The sequence below is a fragment of the Xyrauchen texanus genome, chromosome 16 (assembly GCF_025860055.1).
Source record: "Xyrauchen texanus isolate HMW12.3.18 chromosome 16, RBS_HiC_50CHRs, whole genome shotgun sequence".
Lineage (NCBI taxonomy): Eukaryota > Metazoa > Chordata > Actinopteri > Cypriniformes > Catostomidae > Xyrauchen > Xyrauchen texanus.
This window is the reverse complement of record NC_068291.1, coordinates 35,481,175-35,498,374: the sequence shown is the minus strand read 5'-3', so window position 1 is coordinate 35,498,374 and position 17,200 is coordinate 35,481,175. Positions and strand designations below refer to the sequence as shown.

The following is a 17,200-nucleotide window of genomic DNA, read 5'->3' as shown; positions in this document are numbered from 1 at the left end:
TTTATTATTAAAATCATACAATTTGCGGTTTAATTCCAGGTTAAAATTTTCAGATTAAGATTTCATATTTTCAGTCTGGTCTCAGTCTTTTGGACCCCACTGCATATGCTCTAAATTGCCAGACCAAACTGAGAGCCATTGACCACGTTTACATGCTCTTAAGATTTTTTGCAGAAACGGGGTTCTGAAACATCAGAAACAAGAGAATGCCGATTTCCTTACACCGCTTAAGGGATTAAGAGAAAGTGGTTTATGGCATCTGGGTTTCTGCTGGAGAATGCATCTTAATATGGCCATGTAAACAAATAAGCAGCGTTCTGATGTGTGTTTGAATAGTGCGCTTGTGAGTGAACAGACCAGATAACAAACATCATAAGATGAACCTCAACACCAATAAACCAAACAGAAAGAATTCAAGTACAGTGGAAAAATCAAATACACCAAAAACTATACCCATTTAACCACACAAATGTAAAATATAGACAGTCCCTCACGTCCACGTATATGCGCTTGTACGTCGGGTGAATCCCGGAGTTTTACATAAAAGTGAAACCCCACTATTGTAGCACAATTCCGGTACAGGACACAATCCAAAGTTAAAGGATTAGTTCACACAAAAATGAAAATTCTCTCATGATTGACTCACCTTTAAGCCATCCCAGATGTGTATGACTTTCATTCATCAGCAGAACTGAAGTGAAGATTTTTATTAGCACATTTCAGCTCTTTTTGTCCATGAAATGCAAATGACTGGGTGCTACTAGACTGCTGGCTATTTGATGGTCCAAAAGTCATTTTTAATGGATAAAAGTAATCCACATGACTCCAGTCAATCACTTAATGTCTTCTGAAGCAAACTGATTGGTTGGTGTAAGAAACAAATAGATAATTAAAATGTTTGTAACCTTAAATTGTTGCTTCCGCCCAGTGATGTATTGCTGTTTGAAATGACCTAACTCTTGCTTTCTTTCCACTGTTGTAAATAAAGTGTGTCAGGAATAGTTTTTTTAAAGTTAATAATGCTTTGATTATCAATGTATTTTTTACACAAACATATCAATTTGCTTCAGAAGACATTCATTGATCGACTGGAGTCGTGGATTACTTTTATGCTGCCTACATTTGGACCATCAGATAGTTAGCAGTCTAATGGCACCCATTCACTTGCATTTTATGGACAAAAAAAGCAGACATTTTCTAAATATATTTTAAGATAAAAATCTTAATTTCAGTTCTGCTGAAGAAGGAAAAACATACACATCTGGGATGTCTTACAGGTAAGTAAATCATAAGGATATTCATTTTTGGTGAACTAACCCTTTAAGTTAATAAAAAAACAGCAGCAAATCTGGAATATAATAATAAAGCAAAGAAAAGGAGAATATAATAGCAAAAAGTCTTCTTCAGTTACTTGTTTATATGTTGGTTATTTACAAAAGTGTTGCAGGGAAATTAAGTTACTGTGGAGAAAGCTGCTTACTGACCATGCCACATGAATACAGGGGTAAAGTGTACACCACTTACACAATGCATGTAAACCAGAACGCTGCTTTCTCGCAATAACTTGCTTTCTTGCAGTAAACTGCTTTCTGGTGTCCATGTAAACAGCAGCTTATGACTACATTTACACAAACGTAAGGGAGAGTCTATATAGGTATAGTTTATAATGTATGTGCTGTACTCAGAGAAATGTTGAATTCTTTCCACTGTATCGACTTGTTGTTGGGCTTCATCCTATGTCGTTTGTCATTCGGTCTGTTCATGCACAAGCGTACTATTCAAACACACATCAGAACGCCGCTTATATGATTACATGTCCACATTAAGCAGCATTCTTGAGGAGAAACTTAGGTGTGTTAAACTGTTTACTCTTAATCCATTCAAGTGGCATATGTAAATCGGATTTCTCATTTACATGATGTTTCGGAAGACTGCTTTCTGCAAAAACCCTAGAATAAAATGTTTACTTTAGGGATACACCGATCCAATACCTGGATTAGTATCGGCTCCGATACTGAAGCTTGTAGATGGATCGGGTATCGGTCCGACGAGCCCGATCCAAATCTGATACGGTGTGTTAAACATGGTTATTAATGTCAAGCTCCAAAAATGACATAAAAGAACCATAAAAACACAGCTATTAAAAGCAGTTAATTTGACACATGCATTTTATTCAAAGCCACCTGAAGACGTGCAATAGCTCTATGAATCACAAACGGCTGTGTTTAATAAGTTAATAGTATTCGCAGCACCAGCGCGTTAGTGAATGGTGCTGCTCTGTTGACACAAACTGGTGATGCACTCGCGGCTATTTTTAGCCTTCACAATATTTGAGCACTACTCAATAATAGCATCTCAGTTGTAGATGCTCAATAGTTCGCTTAACTTATAATATGCATTTAGAATGGCACCGGAGGTGCATTTTACCAGAATTTGAATAAGAAGCGAATTAAACTACTGTAAACTTGCCTACAAACAGACACACTTACAGGACTTCCAGGAGAGTTCAGAATGTCAAAATAAAAGCGTGAGGGTTTAAAAAGTGCACGATTAAATATATTACTGTTGTATTTAAATGTAAAAGTCAATAATAATAATATTAATAACAATTTATTATTATTATTATTATTATTATTATTATTATTTTCATCATTAGTATATGTTTACAATTTATAACAATATTTAAGTTGAATGGATTCCAAAAAAAAAAAAAAACTGTGAATGAAAAGTGGACTGATGTCTTACAACTAAACTGAACAAAGTCCAGATGCAAGTTGAAACATTTTGAAAAAAAATAAATAAAAAGGCAAAAATAAAACACTGGTTTCTTTTCTACTGAAGACTTGAAGACTGGAATTACTGTTAATTTGATGCAACATTATCCAGTATAGTTAACAATAAAGAGTTTCTTAATAAGCTATACATTTATATTAAAAGAATGTGTAGTTAGAGATTTGTGTTTCTTTACATATTAAAGAGTACTCCCAATTAGTTCCATACAATAATGTAAAGATAGGTAACACTTTAGAATACTGTATCTTACTTAATTCATAACTAATAAGGAATTACTGCAGAACTAATAAGTAATTCTTCATTAACACTTAAGTCACTACTATTAACTACTAAGGAATATGTGTTAACTAATCAGTATGTAATAGCATTTTATAGTTGTGTTAAGTAACAATTAACTAATCAATAACTATTTAATTCAGTCATGCCTCCTGATGAACTACTTTTAATTATCTACTAATTCAGCTTCAGGAGAAATAACTATTGAGTAACTACTAATGAACAGTCAATTAATTACAATACTGTTCCAGGTTGTAAGTAATTCCCTCATAATTATGTGGCAATTCTGTATTAATTAATCATGGGTTCCCTGTATTTTCACTTTAGAATACTGTTCCAGGTTGTAAGTTATTCCCTCATAATTATGTGGTCATTCTTTATTAATTACTCAGGGGTTCCCTGTATGTTCCCTTCCCCACAGTCATTGCCTTACATACAGGAATAACTGACCCAAATGTAATGTGATATGTGCTGAGGAAAACAAGAGATACACACACTATACTGTATATAAATCATAAACCTACCTGAGGTAAGTTGGCTGTAAGATGGGGTACCATTCCGTTGTTGATTTCTGGTTACAGACCACACTCACAAAGCAATTGACCATACAGTCCAAAACTATTAAATTCGCTGTAATGACTCATTTTGGGAGTGTAGTAATTCCACAAAATGCACATTGCATTTCCATAGTAATAATAACATTAGAAGTAAGGAAGAAGAAATGGCCACAACCTGAATATTGTAATGGCTAATTGTTATGATATTATTGTAATTAATTGTAATTAATCGACTGTTCATTAGTAGTTACTCAATAGTTATTTCTCCTGAAGCTGAATTAGTAGATAATTAAAAGTAGTTAATCAGTAGGCATGACTGAATTCAATAGTTATTGATTAACTAATTGTTACTTAACATAAAATGCTATTACATACTGATTAGTTAACACATATTCCTTAGTAGTTAATATTAGTGACTTAATTGTTAATGAAGAATTACTTATTAGTTCTGCAGTAATTCCTTATTAGTTATGCATTAAGTAAGATACAGTATTCTAAAGTGTTACCTAAAGATATTCTAAACTGATTATGCAAAAAAAACAACAACACTGTTATCGGCTTGGGATCGGTATTGGACGAAAATGAGATTTCTGATATCGGAATCGGAAGAGAAAATGTGGTATCGGTGCATCCCTAGTTTTCTTAAGAGCATGTACACATGGTCAAGGTCATTGTCAATAACATATGACATTCTATAGAATGGAAGGCATGACTTTGTAGTAAACCTCCAAAATATCCACTTCATATTTTCCATGTTGTGTTGCAACGAGGTTGTGTCCTCATTTATTTGAATTGTAAATCTGGGCCATCTGTTATTTGTGGTATAGTGCTGGTTGCCCAACTTCAGAAATGATAAAGATCTACACATGCCACACATGTAGACTAAAGCCAAGCACACACTACAGAACTCAAGATGTTTGTGAATTATTTGGTGTGCGCACTGAGGAGAAACCTTCTATCTAATCACAGATATTACAGTCCTGTTTCATCAACATTTTTGCATCTTTTTCTAATATTTTTTTTCCATGTTCTGTGCAAATAAGAGCACATAATAACCACAAGCCCTTATTTATGTTGTTTGCTGGCATGTTGTTAAGAATAAACTCTCCAATATCTATGTCCGTGTGTTTGTTTGATGACAAATTTCGGGATCGTAGCTTCAGTCCAGAATTGTCTTTTAATTAATGCTCCCAGTCTGTGAATATTTAGTGTGTTTGTATACACTTTAAAGGTTTGATTTCAGTCAGACTAAAACAATAATTTATCTTTGAAAAAAATGCACCACTACTTAACATAAGATAATGCGTTTGTAGCTCGGCTTCATCCAGCATGTATACAATCGGACAATCACTGGCCTTGGTATTGTGTGCATATATGCTCCGAAAGACAGAGATGACACACAATTTGCATTACAGACACTACTACAGCTGACGTCCTATAGTCCAAATTTTTGATTATGCATTTGAGTATGTATACTTTGACAGACAGCCGAAGACTGAAGCTCAACTATGCAAAGCCCAGCTGTATAGCTCGATTACTTGCTCATGTAAATGTACATTGTCTTAATGTGTGTTCGGGATGACGTTTAGTTGTGTAGTGTGTTCTTGGCTTGAAGGATCTCCTTGACCCAGCATCTCTAAAGAAGGGGGTCTGTGTTGTGTATGTCTCGGACTGTACCTCTATTGTTGGTGGAGTGCGGTGTTTTCTCGTTGTTGTGGTAGACATTGTGGTCGTGGTCTCAATAAAGGTGGTGGACATCTCTGGGGGGAGGGCCGTAGTTTTGGCTGAACCCGCAGAGGGAACCTCGCCTACCAGGCGAACGCTCCCGTTGATTCTGATGTTAGGGTTGCCCTGAGCAGCAAGGTTGAGCACTTTCAGGCCATTATAGTAAAGTCCGGAGAGTTGGCCTTGAAATGGCCTCTTGTGATCAGAACCACCAATTGTTATTGTGGCCTGGGTGTTGAATATTGTTAGCTGCCGCCCTGAGGAGGCAAGAAAGATCCAGAAAATGTATTGGTATGTGTTGAATTGAGCACAAATTGCTCCTTTAGATTAAAGGCTGTTTTGGACACTTAACCTACCCAGCCAATAAAAAATGACTTAAATGGCTGTGTTGGATTATTATGGCTTAATTTTCCATCTGAAATGCCCCAAATTACATGACCATGAGACATGTCGTAAACATTTGGAGGGCCAGGTAATAAACCAGAGCCATTATGTCACACTGAATAAGTCTTGCTACAAGCTCATGATGGCTGCAGTACATTTGACTGTAATTGTCTCTAATCTACAAGGGGAGACCACCCAAATAATAAATAAAAATACAAAAGAAAACGTTATAACATGCAGAACATTAAATGCTGTTACTTCAGAAAGTCTTAAGTTCTATGCTATTGTTTTGACTCTAAAGATATGGTATAATCAATATAGTAGACAAAATTAAATGCCTAAAATTCTGCAATGTGTGAATGAAAGTCAATGTAGCAAGACACATATCACAACAATTCTGAAAAAGACAGCAAATAAACAATTAATTATGGTTAAATGAGTACATAAATCATAACATCCACAGCTAAAATGATTACAATAATAATAATAAAAAAAAAATAATTTCTTAGATAATTCTTGCGATTGTAATGAGGACGACTCTTGATGATATGCAATTTATGTCTGAAACAATTATCATGCTGCCTTTTCCATCTCAGATGCTACTTCCTGTGTGGTCACAAGCCACTGCTTATAACAGTACCTCTTGTGTTTCTCAATTTCTCTCTCTGTCTGACTTCTTGTTTGTCTGTTTATCCATCTACCAGTCATACAGTCAATATCAATTTATGTTGGAATTAATTAGTTTTAACAGTCCCTACAGAAAAATCCTCTTAAACCAACCTAAGCTGGTTTGCTGGTCTTAGCTGGTCTCTTGACCAGGTTGGGAGACCATATTAGACTAGCAAAAACAGCTGAGGCTGGTCTAAGATGTTTGTTTTATTTTTTCCAGAAGGGTTTATATTTTAAAACCATTAATACAATGTTTACAAGGCCAATATAGAATAATTATCAATGTATATACAGTATTATTTAGTCTGTAACACTTTACAATAAGATTCCATTCACTAACATTAGTTAATGCATTAGATACCATGAACAAACAATTAGCAATATATTGTTTACTGCATTAATTCATCTTTGTAAAAGTTAGTTAATAAAAATACAATTGTTCATTGTTAGTTCATGTTAATTCATAGTGCATTAACCTTAAACTTTTGATTTAAAAAATGTATTAGTATATAATGAAATTAACATTAACTAGAATAATAAACGCTGTGAAATTATTGTTCATTGTTAGTTCATGTTAACTAATGTTGTTTACTAATGTTAACAAATGGAATCTAATTGTAAAGTGTTACCATTTAGTCTTTAATATCAACACAAATATATATGAGCATGCCCTCTGAAAAGGCAAAAGGGAAACAAAGAATGAAAATTAAAATATTAGATGAGTGAAATATGATATATTCTTATTTATCGGTTATAAGTAAATGTAACTGATGAAAAATGTGACTGATGGAAAAAAGAAACTGATACAAAAATATTGGCGGAGGAAGTTACCTTTCTCCTGAAGCCATTCCTCTACGGGCCGGGCATATTTGAAAGGAATTTTCTTATTGGCCATTTGAATTCTCTCATTATCGCTGTTACCTTGGAAGTTTAAAAGATAATATCAGTAATATCGGTCAAAAATTACAATTGCTTTTGCTGACAATATTTATAAGGCAATAAGGCAATAAATATAAGGCATTTAAATACTTTTATAGATGTTTAGTGATTTAAATTTATGTTTTATTTAAAGACAGTTTGCTGTCAATTTACAGTTGATTTAAAATTATTTCCAGTGCAGTAACGAAACACTATTTAAAATGTATGCCTACTCAATCTTCTCTTGTAATTAAACAGTCATCACCAGAGTTGAATAAAACATATTTATAATAAAATTGCTTCATCTGTAAGAGATGCATAAAAATGTCAGCAGATTGCTGCTTGAGGTCAATACATCCATTTATCAAAAGATGAAAGCAGGCACTTGTTCATGCTTTACAAACATATAATTACATACACATTTATCTGCTATTAATGCTGGTCAATATTTAGACATTTTCACAGACAGTAAACCATATCAACAGTCATAATCATACAGTGCTATTGAAAACAAGAACTAAACAGCAGCTGCTTCTGGTTTCCAAAGCCTCAGAAATAATATAGTTGTGAAACATGTTTGATGAATGAGCTGGTACCAAAGAGATACAAGTGAACACTCAGGAGATGTGTCTAGGGACGATTGTGTTAATGGCAAGCCCAAGGAGATGTGCTGATGTTCCAAGTTATAGGGGGTCTGTAGAGACACAGCATGAAGCTGAACAGAGGGGGTTCTGGATTTCATTTGAGGATGGGGGTCTGCATTGTCATGCTGTTTCAACAACAACTTCAAGGAGGAAAGGGTGGCACACCACTGCAGGATGCTAGGTGAGCCAAATTTCAGAACTCCAAAGAGGGTTCTAGCGGGGTAGCCGGAAGGGAGCCTCCATCACTGGCAGAGCTGTCTTCAGACAGCAGGAAGTACAACCAATAAGAAAACAAAACAAAGAATTTTACAAACATAAAAAGCCCAACAGCTTGGAGGTAGCCTTTGAGAATTAAATGAAAACAAAATGAAGAAAAGTTGCACAAACTCAAAACAATGTTAGTGGATGTCACAACTATCAAATGTTACCAAAATCTTGCCACTCCTCACTTTTGATTCCGTCACTTCCACTGCCTTCAAATTGAAGAGTCGTGATCAATTAAGTGAGTATTTCTAACATTTCTAACTGATTCTTTGTCACATATTGCAAAACCTAGTTTTGGCAGCCAATCAACATCAAGCTTTCCAAATGAAAGAACAGGGGCACTGAACTAATGTGAATAATGACCATGAGCAATAACAATCTCCAATTTGAGTCTTTGCATTAGCTAAGAAAGAAGTTGCACCAACATTTGGGGGTATTTAGCTAAAATTTGGGGGGTAATTAGCTCAAAAGTTTTTGCAATACCATCTGGAGCTCATTCGTCGCTGCCAAGGTTACAAGAGCCTACACACCAACACTGACCAGGAAATTCCAAAATATGAATTGTTCCTAGAGGCCGTCAAGAGCGTTAGAAGGAACTAAGTTGGTGGAACTGCAGGAAAGATACAGTTGTGACCACAAACACTTAACTTTGCTTTTCAAACACGTATATGAATAGGGCTGGGAACAGAGAACTGGTTCTTATTTGGAACTAGTTCCATTTAATATATAAAATGATTTTCACAACTTTCGATTCCATTCTTTAATGTGCATTTTTTGTGCCGATGCGGATGGAAAACTGAACTAAACTCCATCTATAGCATGAAAAATACAGTGCAACCAGTGGTGTGCGATTCTCAAACAAACGACTCTCATGTGACATTTCATTTAAATCTACAGCATGAAACATGAATGACAAGAGGAGTCTGATACCCAAATGCATGACCCTCTTGAGCCTGTTCTTTATAATCTACACTGCAAAACATACAATGCTACCTTGGCAACATTTCATTTCATCGTAAGGCTTCTGAGGATAGTAAATACAATAAGAATTGCATTTCTTATTTCCATATATTTCTTCCTCAAAAGTTCTAAACAACTCGTTAATGAAACAATTAAGGAAACGGAATACAAAAAAGGAATAAAAAGAGTTGAAATAATTTCATTTCGCAACCCTATACTTTTACATTTACATTTATGCATTGGTAGACGCTTTTTTACAAAGTGACTTCTAGTGGATTCAAGGTATACATTGTATAAATTTGTGTGTTTCCCAAGAATCGAACCCATGATCTTGGTGTTGTGAACGCTATGCTCAACCAGTTGAGCTACTGGAACTCTATATACATGTATTAGGCAAACGCAAGAAATCAGTGGAAAAATCGGTTAGTGGGTCACTAATTTTACAGTATACTAACAAACAAGACATTGCAATGGAGTAACTACATCCTTACCTGTGACCTAATCTGCACTCCTTATGGTACTGTCACAGACCCTTAACCATGTGCTTGCACTACGGACAGATGTCAGTGTTGTAATAAGCAGTACAGTTGCAGGTGGCTGGTAAGGGTACTTACACTTGTCATGTAAGAGGACAGTGGTATTACAAAAAAAGAGATGTAGTGCTGACAAAGCAGAACAGAGAATGATTAGGACACTTATTAACATTGGAAAAAGGGAGTTCAGCAGGTTGGGGCCATGACCTCTTTCAAATTCACAGGCACCACACACACACAGTTTTCCCCTGCTAACCATTTTCTTCTTTCCTTTTACATTTCTGAGTCCCTAATTAATTTTTACCCTAATAAAGAATGTTTTGGGTAATAAAGAGATCCTCAAGAGGATGGATGTCTACAGCTATAATTCTAAGCTCTGCTATGGTGTAATGATTGCACTGACTGCCTGTCTGATGGTGTATCTCGTTAAGACTGGGCTTGTCCAGGACTCTGGTACTGTTATAGACATCAGAACACTAGAATCTAAAAATAAAAACCTTGGATACAGTCGGCAACTGTTTCACCAGATTTGCTCTTTCTACAGCTGTACACTCCCTTGCCGATCTCTACTTTGAAATGCTACTTCTTGAAATAACAAAAACAGTCAGAGCCATAGTTTGTCGCAGTGGGTCACAAATGTATTACATTTAATATAACCATCTAATTTTATATAATACATGTCAATGCTTTAGATATTTGTGTTACTTTTGTACATTATTCAATTGCTATTTTATTTAGTCGCTACTTGATGTCCAATGTAATATGTGGGTAAAACCACTGAGCTCTAGTGCTCAATCCGGAGATATGGGTTTAGCTTGTGTCATGTGCTGATTCCCATTTACCTCTTTGTTTTCTGTCACCTCCCTGCTTTCTCTGTCAATAAATCAATCTTAGTTTTGAATTCAGTATATTAAAGGAATATTCCGGAGTCAATAAAAATGAAGTTCAGTCGACAGCATCCGTAGCATAATGCTGATAACCACAAAAAATTATTTTGACTTGCCCCTCCTGTTCTTTAAAAAAAAAGCATAACTCAAGGTAACAGTGAAACACTGACAATGAAAGACAGAAATTTGAAGCATATGATTTTCTAAAAGTACTTATATTAGGTCTTCTGTTAAAACTCATGTATTATTTGAGCTGTAAAGTTGTTTCAGTTGCCATTTTTTACATTTGTTTTAGGGTTTGACATTACATCGTCATGCAATGAAGTTGTAAAATTGCGATTTTATCAAACTAAACTCATGTTAACACACATACAGCATTGTATACGACATGTAGCTATAATGCCTTCTTTTAAAACAGTATGTATTTTAATGTTTACGGATTGGCCCTTTTTTTAAAGAAAAGGAGGGGCAAGTAAAAAAAGAAATCTTTGTGGTAATCAGTTTTATGCTTAACTTGTATTGAACATGGAAAATTTCTTTAAATTAAAGTACATTTTATACAAATGTTTGTAATTTTAACAGTAAAAGACTGTAAAAATGCAACAGTTAAAACATTTTAATTGGTCAATGGGTAGTTACCATCAAATATAGATTAAAAAAGTACAATAAATTTAACAAGACAATACAAGTAATTTAGCAGTATAATGTTGTAAAAATTATGTTTTTTAGATTTAAAAATTCAAATTTTACTGTATAATTCATGATAAAAATTTATATTATTTTTAACAAGAGAGTACATGTGCTTTTTACATTAAATAGTGTTAAATTCCCAGAATTCCCAGCGTGACCATTACATTTCATTGTATTTTATGAGAAGTTACGTTTCTTCTTTTCATAGTTCCAGAATGTTAGTGTATCAAGTTTATATCGTTTAATAATATAAATGGTAATGAACCGTAAAATATACAGGCTTTAAAATGACAGCCCATAAAACCTGAAAGATGGTCACCGTATTTTTAACAGTAAATGTTTGCCGACCACAGCTGCCAGTAATTTACTGAAAGTATTACAGATTTTTTTTTTTTTTACAGTGAGCAATAAATCAAATAAATATTTTTAATTCTATAAGAGCTTAGTTTCAGTTTTTTTCGGGATAGAGGGGGTAGTGATGGAGAAGTGCCTGGTTCATAGACATTTGTGGATTTGTGTCGCTTTGATCCAGCAGTACAGAGGGCATGACACCTTTTCTCACTCCAGAGGACATGAAAGGCTCTTTGAAAATGAAACAGCACTAGGAGGTGTTAACATGGCAAAGGATCACATGCTGTGGCTGCGTTTTCTTCCAACTGTGATAAGTTTTACAAACACATACTAGAATGTGTGATATCTTTGTATTTTAATTCCCTTTAATTCTAAATTAGGATCTGTTGTACCATGAGTGTGCATAAATGTATTTTTTTAATAATTAGATGAGATAAGTGTGTCACTCTCTGTGAAAAAGGCTGTTAATAACAACTCAAAATAATTAATGAGAACAACCATCTGATTGTGAACACATTTCCTTTGTAATACAGCAATGTTGCATGCAGTTGCTCTTGTTGCACAGTGATGAATTACCATGGAGCACTGTTGCAGTCTAGCAGAAAACAAATATAGCCTACTGCATGAAACCGCCTGTCCTTGCCAAGTATTTTTTGAGCCTTGGAGCCACCTAAATAAATGAATAAATGAATAAATGAATAAATCTCAAAATAAACACTATTGTGTTGTGTTGCCCAGTGACAAATTATTGCAATTGCAATGTTTTGGGGAAAAAAAGAAAAAACTAAATACACTAGTTCTAGGTGTCTGATCCACTTAAAGAATGTCAAAACTTTTTAGTTTTTTAGACATGATTTCATAGTCTATTCTATGTTATATTGAACATGTTCCATGGTAATACCATGTTTTTAACATGTACAATGGTAACACTAGGGTAACCACTGTATATGCATATAATCATCAGTACCACGCTATATAACAAAGTATCATGGCATTACCATAAGACAACATTGCAAAACCATGGTAGTGCCACCGATTTTGTATACTACTATCCTAAATATATGGTCACACAGTGGAAATAATAAACCACAAATTTGGGAATCCAAATTAAAGGTGGAGTAAGTCATTTCAATCCAATACACTTTTGAGCCTCTGAAGGAGCACTGAAGGGAGTGGTGTGTTTGTTTGGCTACTGAGTTCAAATATCAACAGTCTTTCTCTGGAATCGCTTACACCACCTTTAAGTTAAAGTCAACATAGAATCAACATGGATCATTTTTACTTTCTTAATACAGCTTCCTAGTCTTATTGTGAACAGTTAATTGGCGTGTGTTATTACAAAGACAAACATGTTTGCTTTTGTAATCTTTTATCAAAATGTAATAACTCACTCCACCACTGAATCATCTTTCCGTTTCGGCTGACATTACCAAGCCCTGTTATTTTTCAACCCCTCCCCTCCAAACACCTGACATATGGAGATCACTGCTGAGTTCAGAATGGCATACAGTAGTAATTATAACTAATAAAATAATAAACATAATTACAACTCATATATGTACATAATCATTACTTGTAATATTGCTGCCATATATAGCCAGGGTTGGGAGGGTTACTTTAGAAATGTATTCCACTACAGATTATAAAATACATAAGAAATGTTTCACCGCTGTTCAGATGCACTTTGGATCTCATCATATACATGTATAAATGTTTTCCATCTGAAAGGACTAAATATTAAATGAAACAAATGACAATAAAATGCAAAGTAATCTGTTCAGTAATCTAAATAATTTTTGAATGTAACTGTATTCTAAATTCCAATGATTTAAATTGTCACTGTAGTGGAATACAGTTACTTATATTTTGTATTTTAAATACGTATTCTAGTTACATGTATTTTTGTTACTGCACAAACCTGTATATTGCTATGGCAGAAATTGTAAATGTAGTATGGTAGTTTGTCATTCCGAACTCAGCCCACTTTTCACAATCCAATTTATTTCAGATGGATAAAATCAAGTCTGACCTTATATTTGTTTCTTGTAGTATATCCTGTTTCACACAGAAATACACATTACAGACATAAATTGGGTTGTGAACTCCATTTTATGTTGACTTTTAAGACACAAAAAGGCACAAAAGAGGAATGTTGTACCGCAGGCCTTGTCATTCAGGCACTACAGGCAATGAGGTTTGAAATATGCCGTCTATGGTTTCCCACATGAAACTTGTAACCTCTACTAAATTACTGTAAGTCAAGAACTAAACATGCCAGAGCATTTACAAACTTAATACACCTTTAAATCTGACAAACAGAATATTTTAAATTTAAAACACTCGCCTCATAGCCCCTGCCTCTGTCTATTTCCCTCTCTCGATCATTCTCTGTACCCTTCCAGAACACTCTTCTTACACTTGGCTTGCATCTCACTCGAATGAGTCTTTCTGCACATTATCTTGCTCCAAACACATTCCCAAACGAAAATGCGACTCCTGAGGATCACCTCATATTATCTTAGGAGACAATAGGAGTGGGAACATTTATCCAACCATCCTTGGTGGTTTCATTTAATCGTAGGATTAGAGAGGCAGCTCATATTGAACGCTTATCTATTTCCCCCCTCTGGAGAGATTTATAAGGGCAACAGATTTTGTTTTTGATACGAGTAATTGTATTTGGCTCAAAGGAAACATAAGTATCTATTTCGTACATATGGAACCTGCCTTTAATCTTTTCCTTATAAAAGGTTCTTTCCTTTGTCAAAAACACAATCTTGTCTTTTTGTTTTGAGAGATAATTGTCTTCCTGCAATCCAGTCAAACTTTACCACATTCCTTCCATCAATACTTCCACACTCAATAAGACTAAGGGTACCTTATCATAAAATGTGTGCTGCGCTACTATAGGACTCAATCAGATTACAGAAGATGTAAGGTCAGATCTTTGTATTTATGTTGCGTCCGCGATCACGCTTGGTGATTTTTAACCCTCTATGGTACATATTATGTTCTAACGATGGAAAACAGTTTTTCCCATTAGACTTTTTGACATAAAATAGCTCAGAATGCAAAAGTATAGACAGATTAAAAAAAATCTAAATTGGGGACATGTTGCCAAATTGCCAAATCTACAGTTCTTCTAAAACAGTATTCATTTTTCCTTAAATTAAATTAATGTTTCAAAGAAATGTAGAAAATTTTATGAGGCTTAAAACTTAAAATTCCAATAATGAGGTAGTTCTCTGATTAGCAAGAAATGTAAGGGAAATTAAATGTGACATATGGAAACACCATGCCATACTGCAGAGGTTTTCAATTTGGGGTCTGTGGTAAATTTGTAACAAAGTGTAAAAAAGAAAAAGAAAAGAATAAGTAAACATTTGCCAAATTTGTCAATTATTACTTTTTCATTCTGCTTTCCTAAGACTACAAATAAATTGAATATTCCCCCAACTATACAGTATACAGTATGTATAACAATTATCATTACTAGTGGGCAGAAAAAAATACATGCTTTCAAATTAATACAAAGTAAACATTTTCCAATTAAGATTTGACTTATTATAAAGACAACACTGTTTGCAATATTAAATAAGATGTTTACAATTTTTCAAACAGAGTATAAATGGGTCTTTATACATGAAAAAGCTGTCTTAATGTTTAAGGAAGGAGGTCCCTTGCAAGGGGATTTTCATATTTGAGTGTGCTTGGCATAAAAACGTTTAAAAATCCCTTCCATGTAGGGTTAACAGAAGGTTTCTAAGGATACAATTTTCTAAATGCGTTCAGGGAAAACATTTGAAACATTTGAGGTCATCTGCTGTGTGCAATATGTGTCCATAGAAAAAATAAAGAAAATGGCTCATTATTATTAAACAGCACTGCACAAATCAAAGCACAGAGGATAATGGAGACAGAGCAGGTGAGGCTATTTTACTGCAATTTACTGCATCACAACCCCTCCTTGCACAAGTAACAAGCCTGATGTTGGCATCAATCCCAAAAGCAAAACAAGCACTAGAATGTTTTAAAAGGAGGAAGTAACATACACTACCTAACAAAGAGATAACAAAAACATTAATAACTTCAAAAACATAACAAAAATGTTAATATCGACATACAGATATTAGCATAAAGTTGGTGTATTATACGTGCATGCTGATGTAGAAGTCGTTGAGTTGAAATTGTGTTTCTGAAGCAAGGCTACATGGGACCCTAAAGCATCATTGCCTCAGTAACTACAGGGTTGAAACAGCATGGGGTAAGCACATATGATTACACCTGTGAGCTCAGTCGAATACATTTCCGCACAATCACACATAATAGTGTGCTGCAACTGCCTTTTAAGAATAAATAAATAAAAAAATGCATCTAATGGCTCTACACTTAACATGTCCAAAAAGGGATTTGTACAGAACTGCATTTAACAGAACTTTTCAAAGTAGACTAAATGGAATGTTTGTGTCACAACACAGGGTTATTTAAAATGAAATTGCAAGAGCAAATCGAGTGATTAAAAGGCTTAAAAAACTTAAAAGGAATGGTTATAAGACATAAAATACTGTAATTGCAAATCTGAATATACAGCAATAAATCAGTAAATAACATTTTGAATTTGATAATATAATTATAAATCCTGAATATACTCTTATACATGTAATTCTTGAAAATATAATCATAAATCTGAATATATAAATATGACTTAGACACACACTCATACACACTACGATGATCATAGTAGGTAACAAACAAATTTGAGCCTTTCACCATAATATATATAATGGATGCGGAGTATGTAAGTATTGTATGTATACAGTATATATATATATATATATATATATATATATATATATATATATATATATATATATACACACAACAATTAGTTCCAGTCCTCGAATCTATTTGGACAAGAGTGCTGATAGCTCACAACACCTTACTGTAACAGTAATGTAACACCACTGTATATGCACAAAATGCTTCTGTTTGATGCATTCCAAATGTGTAAGAACAGTGCATATTTTGCTAGATGTGTGAATTTTCATTCATACTTGTGATATGAAAGATTGTTAGCAGGTGGCAACTTGTGTCTTGTGTGTGCCATGAGCGAGCAGAGCCGACGTTAACAAACTGTGTCATTGTCAGTGAGTGCGCAAATTTAATTGAAGTCATCCGGAATTGTCTCTCACTCATGATCGATCAGATTATACTACACTATAGCTGAGAAATAGAGTTAAACTAACAGCTTCAGCATTACTGCTGATAACATCTGAAAGTCCCAAAGATGGAGTATTTAAACACGCTCAGGGTGATTACCTCATACCCGTTGAGTTGGGAGATGTAAACTTTCAACATGGTGGAGGAGAGTCTTGTTTCTGTGTCAGTGTCAAAATAAGAGTTCCGCAAGGAATATACAAGAATGTGTATGTGTGGCAGCATCACCTCACAATCGGAGTGGATTACTATCACACTACAGCAGTGGAGTAGAGTTAAACTAAAAGAAGCAGGTAATCACTTGCTCAGTCACTTACTCATTCTTTATTATA

General features: G+C 34.4%; 1 protein-coding gene across 21 annotated transcripts in view; it reads right to left on the bottom strand.

Moving 5' to 3' along the window:
* The window catches only part of LOC127656955 (neurexin-3a), a 421,181-nt gene that overhangs the window by 40,143 nt on the left and 363,838 nt on the right, over positions 1–17,200 (bottom strand). For all 21 annotated transcript variants that reach the window (XR_007972220.1, XR_007972221.1, XR_007972222.1 and 18 more), the window contains 2 exons: positions 7,236–7,325; positions 5,304–5,608 (listed from right to left, as the gene is read on the bottom strand). Coding sequence is in view for 18 of the 21 variants with exons in the window: in XM_052145540.1 (XP_052001500.1) it covers positions 5,304–5,608; positions 7,236–7,325 (395 nt within the window). In the remaining 3 variants the exon portion in view is untranslated. The remainder of the gene's footprint in view (positions 1–5,303; positions 5,609–7,235; positions 7,326–17,200) is intronic.